The sequence below is a fragment of the Ostrea edulis genome, chromosome 5 (assembly GCF_947568905.1).
Source record: "Ostrea edulis chromosome 5, xbOstEdul1.1, whole genome shotgun sequence".
Taxonomy (NCBI): Eukaryota; Metazoa; Mollusca; class Bivalvia; order Ostreida; family Ostreidae; genus Ostrea; species Ostrea edulis.
The window spans coordinates 32,135,856-32,143,395 of NC_079168.1; the positions used below are offsets into that span (position 1 = coordinate 32,135,856).

Below are 7,540 nucleotides of genomic sequence, written 5' to 3' on the forward strand. Positions count from 1 at the left end.
ATTTTATATTATTTTTTTTTAATCCCACCTGTCCTAAACCAATCACTGTAAAAAGTTAATCCAAAAAATATTTAATATCCTGAATTGTCAATTACTTGCCTTGTTATTGATAACCTGAAAAGTGGATGCGCAATAAAAATCTACGGAATCTTTGTAGAATTTTCACATAAATACGGAGAAAACACCCTAATAAACGAGAGAGATGAGAAAAGTTAGGGTTACATTGACAGTGAATACGGCAGGTGTGTTGACAATGAATACGGCAGGTGTGTATTGAGTTCTGTTCACTGGGGGGGGAGGGGGTGCAAAGATTTTTGTGATCAGAACATTTTATACAGAATTCAGATAAATGTTGCTTACTGAGAATGGTGTAGCTAATTCTATTTGACTAATCTCGACACTGGTCTGCAAACTAAATACACTCTTTTCTTCCTCTATGAACTTTCAGGCACTCTGAACTCGGTCAACGCTCTAAATTTCTGAGGCATTTGTACACAACTTTCTTATCAATGTCTACGTACTATATAGATAAGAGGAAGCTTACACAAGGGAATTATACAATCTTCTCGATTTTATTTCACGTTCCCCTCAGGTAAAGTTCAGACCTCGGAAATTGCCAGACAGGTAAGAAGAAGGCGATGCACTAACAGCGCTTTCCACAATCAACAAAAGGTTTTCCTCTCTACAGGCACTCTACAGTTCAGATCACAGGGAAAGGTTTGCATCTTTGAATATCTTATAAACTAAATGTATAGAACGCATAAACTTTGAATTTAGGAACAGGATTTTCGAATTGTTTAAATCAAAATCATTGAAACGTCTTGCTCAATCTTTGGGAAATACATATTATTACATTTGGGGACACTTGATACTAAGTTGATGCCTATTTTAGAGTAGTTCGGTTATAATGAATACAAGCATGAAAATCCTAAAAAGTAATCAACCTCTTAATTTTCTATGACGTTCAAAAGTTGAATTGTATTACCCCTTCTGATGTAACTTTATACAAATTTTCCCCACCTGTTTTGGACTTCATTGAGAAATCATGGGATCCATACAGTGAATTCTATTTATTTTACTTATAAATCATTCTTGTTACATTTAAGAACATAATTCATCGGCCTTTGTTTCTTTTATTTTTGTTTTGCTTCATGTCGAAGAGCAGTATATATGAACAGCATAATTCTATATACCAGCAACATGTTTTCAGAGTCAAAATACGTATATGCATGGGCTGAAGTAATCTTGTAAAAACAATGTTACTCTGGTTGTCAGGTGGTTGTACTGGATTAGAGATTGTGAAAATAGAAATAGGTGTGACAATGTAGACATATCTGTTACGATTTGCAAAATTAAAACATTTTGTAGGCCTCATTGTCATATATTTGCACTTGCTTTGGGAAATGGCTACTGTAAGTTTCAATATTTCGTTCGATATCTAGAATGACGAAGACGGTGTGTGTTATTGGTGCCGGTGTATCCGGATTAGCGGCCATCAAGAACTCCTTGGACGAGGGCCTTGAACCCATCTGTTTCGAAAAGGACGATGACGTCGGTGGACTTTGGTATTACCATGACGTCCCAAAAGAGGGCGATCCCAGTCTGTACAACTCCTGCAGCATCAACACCAGCAAGGAAATGACGTGTTATAGTGATTTCCCAATCCCCAAAGAATTCCCAAACTTCATGGCACATAAGCACTTTAAAAGTTATCTGAAACTGTACGCTGAACATTTTAATTTGAAAAAGTTTATCAAGTTTAAACACATGGTGGATCGTGTGGAGAAAGCAGACGATTTTGCGGATACTGGCGAATGGGTGATAACAACCAAAAACCTGACGAATGAAAAGGTGGAGAAAAGGAAGGTCAACTTTGTGATGGTTTGCAATGGACATCTCCATGAACCAAATATTCCTAAATTCAATGGACTTGACAAATTCAAAGGTAGAGTGTTGCACACGCATGATTATAAAGATTTCCATGGGTTTGAAGGAAAAAGGGTCTTGGTCATTGGAATTGGGAATTCGGCGGCAGACGTCGCATGTGAACTGAGTCGGCATGCTGAGCATGTAAGTCATTGTTGTATTACTTGCTGCTCGAGTTGAAATATCCCATGCACAGCAAGACACAGAGGTACACACAGACGGATTGACGTACAGACAAACGTTATAGACACAGACAGATTATACATACTTCAGTGTTTGATGTATTTTGTATTCTTTACAGCATCTATAAGATTGATCCCAATTTGTTATCTTCACTTTTCCATACAATGTTCTTGGTAGTTGCTTGATAATATGCTACAGTTCTGTTGATATTTTCCAGGTCTATATAAGCACACGAAAAGGAACATGGGTGATACAGCGCGCCGCTGACCAGGGCCGTCCGTTTGACCACATTGCTATCACTCGTTTCCGACAGGGACTGCCCTGGCCTCTATTGCGTCCATTCCTTTACCATGGTGTGAATAACCGATATAGCCACACTAACTATGGACTCTCCCCCAACACAAGATTCAATGGGGGACTCGTCACCATCAGTGATGACTTGCCAAACCGAATTATTCTAGGAACAATTAATATCAAAACCGACATCGAGAGGTTCACAGAAAATGGCGCCATCTTCGTTGATGGCACAACGCTAGAAAACATTGACGTTGTGATTTTGGGAACTGGGTTCACCTACAGCTTCCCTTTCCTCCAAGAAAACGTGGTGAAAATAGAAAACGCGTTCCCTTTCCTTTACGATCTAGTTTGGCCAGGTGACCTTGAACCAGCAACCCTGGCTGTTATTGGTCTCGTCCAACCTTTTGGCGGTCTTCCTCCGATTTTAGAAATGCAAACAAGATGGGCTACTCGAGTCTTCTCTGGTAACTGCAAGCTCCCTAGTGCAACAAAGCGAATGAAGGAACTGGAAGAAAAATACAATAGGCTAAAACCAAAATCCGTCGACTCTCCACGGCACAGTCTCGTCGTTTTCTTTATCCAGTACATCGACAAAATGGCCCAATATATCGGCTGCAAACCCAACCTCTGGAAATACTTCTTCACAGATAATGCTTTGTGGAGAAAACTGATGTTTGGTCCATGTTCACCTCCCCAATGGCGACTCGAAGGACCTGGATGTTGGAAAGGCGCAAGAAACGCTATCGAGAAAATAGAAGAGAAAACTTGGTACCCATTACAGACACGCGAGGCGGGGAAACACGAGACAGAAGGGTTGTATGATGGCTGGATAAATCTCTTCAAAGTGGTTCTGTTTCTTGTGTTTGGCTTTCTTTGCTTGCGATTCATGTTTTCTAATGGTTACATAACTTTCCCTATTAAATCCTGAAGGTGTTTTCAATATTGAACTATGGATTCCCATAATCACAACATAAGTTTTCGAAATATAATTGTTATGCAATACACTGTTCGTTATCTTCACCTTGCATAAGAACAATAAGACGTGTTTGCGTTTGTAAATTTAATTGTGGGTTGTTGGGTTTTTTCGCATAATATACTTGTATATAGTAAAACTTTTTCCGTTTGTCCTGAGGAAGAGACAAATCGTCCCGAAAATTTGACAATCTGATTTTGTTGTTAGTCATTTTAGTTCTATATGGAGAGAGGAGGTATGCACATCATCAAAAAGTTGTTTTTAATATTTATTCCTCTTAGAAGCTGAACAGTCACTTGTACATCAGAGAGTATGTTCAATTTAACAACTCATTCCTTTCAGAAGTAAAAGCAGGACAATGTAATACTATCGTATATAATCCTTATTTCAGAATCATTAATTTGGTTGTTTTGTTTTACCTTATGCAACGTTGTTCAATGTATGTACGTCCGTTTATTCATATTTTTCTCCAAATATCTTTATTGTATGTAAATGCTTTTAAAATTATTCTTTGTCTTTTCATGTACATTCTTATCACGTTTATATTTTGCTAATATTCTTATGTTTTTTAACTTAGTTATTGTACTTTCATTTTTTAAAGTTGCCAATGAATAAATATCTATCTATCTACCCTCATAATAATCACCACACAGGTGCATCAGGAATAGTCAGTAACAAATTATTTAAAAGGTCGGTATTTATGTTACTTGCTTGCCTTCTAATGTGAAAATATAAAATGTTTAATACATGTAGATATAGTGCTTGTTTGATAAACATTATTGCTAGGTCCGTGTAGAGAATGTGAAGATGACAAACACCAGACAAACGCAGTGTACCACAAATAGGCTGATAGCCACACAATGTTGTTCAATTGCCAGCTTAATCCGAAAGAAATAGTAGGAATTATCAGTATATCGATGCCTTCTGCAGACTTTTATTGGTATATCTGGCGTGTGACGTATTTCCTGTTTCCAGATAAGCTTTCAATACTTTCGCCAGTGCGACGTTGTCGTCAAAGGTTTAAAGTGTCCCCTTCTTCGTGGACCATGGGATTTGTCATTTTTGTGACACTCCTCCTAGACACCTGATCTCACCTCTAGTGTGTCCAGGGTTACGTGTTTGCCCTTCATTGATCATGCATTCTTTATAGGATTTATGAGATTGGTCATTGTTATTCTCACCTTTTCATTGATAAGAGTTTACAGGTTTGTAAGGAGTTCACTCGATGGCGAGTGTCCTACGATTTGCGACAATTTGGCAGTAATCAACAGTTTAAACGATGGCCAAGGAAAATAGTGTATTAATGTTGATCGTGTATCTGCATATGATTAGAGAAGATGCGTTGTTATTAAAACATCGCCTTGTATGTCGTTACCATTCGTCCACGTATTACAAGTTTCCAGGGGGAGGAATGTTGAATGACATACATTATAAAACATTCGATTTCTGCCGGACAGCTGAATTATCTAATTTAGGACGTCGTTCTGTAGTACGGGGTAGTTTTAGTTGCGTTTGTATCACGATGTTTTGCAAACCACGGTTTTGAAACATTTTAAAACGTAAACAGATATTGCTACGTATATATATGCGGTCAATAGATGACTGAGTATGGAATTGGGACAATTATCCACGTGAACAGTAAATCGGTTAGTGTACGTTGCCGCGATTATAAGAAGTACGTTCTGGTCTCGTTCTTAATGTTCTATAGTAGTGGACAAATTTTTCATACACTTCCCATTAATATTGGAAATGAGTATCCATCACTATTTATAAAATATCATCATTCCTACAACTCCTATAAGGGATACAAAATTAAGAGTTGGGTAAACACGGACCCCTGGACATACCAGAGGTGGGAACATGTGTCTATATGAAGCCAAGTCCACACATCGTTGCCTATTATCAATATAGATGTCAAAATGTAAACTTTAAAAGCTGTATGGTCCATATTCGTCCATTATCTTTTGTATCAAACTACTTTAAAGCAGATTAATTAGTCTGTTGAAGTTATTAACTTTCCATTAATTGCACGCTAGAAACGATTTGTATGCAAACGAAAACAGTTAGATTATTTATAAAGTAAATATAGTGGGTACGCATAAATTACAGAGAGTTGAGCAAACACGAACCCCTGGACACACCAGAGGTGGGATCAGGTGCGTAGGAGGAGTAAGCATTCCCTGTCGACCGTTCACACCCGCTGTGAGCCCCATATCCTGATCATCCACATTCTATAATTAGAGGTCGCGTCATCAAGCTGCACGTGACCTGTGTGTACACAATGGATCATCCGTAGTCAAAATCAGTGTGCCAAGAACGGCCTAACGCTCGGTATGAAACACGTCAGAGAGCATTTGACCCAATGATAGGTTGTATTGACGAACTAGATCGTTATAATGACCATAGAATTTGCGAAATGCTGACTTCAATCGAGATTGTTGAAACCCCTGTACCTTCAACTTGTTTGTCAGTAGCCTGCCTCGATTTAAAAACTAACTATACGCAGAACAAGCTCTTGCTTATCGAATCAGTTGAGAGACATAAACACCATATGCAGGTGATAATGGAATATTGCTACATAGATATGGGAAGTTGACGATGGAGAAGCTGAAATCATCCCGTTTGTCATACACTTGAGTTGTCAGTTTGCCGTTAATGTCTACTTTCAATAGAATATCCAAGTATGAAACAGAAGTGGACGACTCTGTGGTGTCTTTTATTTCGAGCTCACGGGGATATATCGAATCGACATATGGATGAAAGTTATTATTGTTAGTAGACAAAACGTCGCCGATATATCTAAATGTCGAATTGAAGGCCACAGCAAGAGATTTTTTCTTCTCACGTAGAAGTTTTTGAATAAATGCTGCTTCATATGAATATAGAAACAGGTCATCTAACAAAGGAACACAATTCGTGCCCATGGGGAATTCCAACAGACTGTTGGGAGACCTGATCACCAAAGACCACGAAGATATTGTCTAGCATATTTTTTATTTCAACTTCAGAATACTTGTGCGTGGAATCAGAGTGATGTTTAACAAAGTAATATTTGGATGACTGATCACTAGATATGAATATTTCCTTTTTCCATTTTTGTTGAAGAAATAACTATCTATGATGTTAAAAAGTCTAGTTACTACAATGTAGTATGTTCCAAATAGTAGGACAATTTCCTAGTCGAACATAAGACCCCTCTATTGATAGAATGAAACAAGCATAAACACACATGAAATGCATGATTGATACATATATACATATATATGTATATATATATATATATATATATATATATATACTATATATAAAGCACAGAAAATTTCACTTTATTTGGATACCCATTTCCGCCCCTATCCGGGGTTGAACTCACGACCTGCGGAACCAAATCTCCTAGCAGCGCGTAACCAGCGCACTAGACCGCTCGACCATCTAGGCAAGTCTAAAAAAAACTTGCTTTCGATGACGATGGAATTCTCGCCACGCTGTCACACGCTACACGGTCATTGAGAATGGAAATGGGATACAGTTATTAACGTACATTTAAGAGGATCATACATGATACACATTGCATTCGAAATATCTTATATAAAGCACGGAAATAGCAATGAATTCTTAAATGAACATAACTGCCCTAAGTGAAGATATATTTAATATAAAGCACAGAAAATTTCACTTACGCGCTGCTAGGAGATTTGGTTCCGCAGGTCGTGAGTTCAACCCCGGATAGGGGCGGAAATGGGTATCCAAATAAAGTGAAATTTTCTGTGCTTTATATTAACATCTTTTTTGATACGAAACAAAATGTATTTATCGGTAGTGTATCACTATTTGGTTTGAAGCAATCTCACTGGTTAGGTTCACTTTTGTTCTGCCATTCGTTACAATGACGCCGAGCGTTTGGTAAAGGACCAATCACTACGTCATGGGCACGAGTAGAACTCGAACTCACGAACTCCCGGTTACGACACGACTGGTATCAGTAGGACTTCCAAGCGAGTATACCGTAGATTCATCCCCTGTCGACCGGTCACACCCGACTTGAGCCCTATATTTTGATCAGGCAAACAGAGTTATTCGTAATCAAAATTAGTGTGCCACGAATGGTCCAATAATCGGTATGAAACACGTTAGACAGTATTTAACCAATGATAGGTTGTATTG

General features: G+C 38.1%; 1 protein-coding gene across 1 annotated transcript; it reads left to right on the plus strand.

Annotated features, from left to right (window-relative positions):
* The first annotated feature begins 505 nt into the window (after window positions 1-505).
* On the plus strand, window positions 506-4,131 carry LOC125652608 (dimethylaniline monooxygenase [N-oxide-forming] 2-like). Its single transcript, XM_048881937.2, has 3 exons — window positions 506-717; window positions 1,443-2,070; window positions 2,327-4,131. The coding sequence occupies exons 2-3, from the start codon at window positions 1,444-1,446 to the stop codon at window positions 3,332-3,334; spliced, it is 1,635 nt and encodes a 544-aa protein (XP_048737894.2). The 5' UTR covers window positions 506-717; window position 1,443; the 3' UTR covers window positions 3,335-4,131.
* The last annotated feature ends 3,409 nt before the right edge of the window (window positions 4,132-7,540 follow it).

Excerpts from the sequence above, each read along its gene's own strand:
- LOC125652608 (XM_048881937.2), top strand. The coding sequence starts at position 1,444 with ATGACGAAGACGGTGTGTGTTATTGGTGCCGGTGTATCCGGATTAGCG. Across the intron at positions 2,071-2,326 it reads TGAGTCGGCATGCTGAGCAT|GTCTATATAAGCACACGAAA; the intron begins GTAAGTCATTGT and ends GATATTTTCCAG.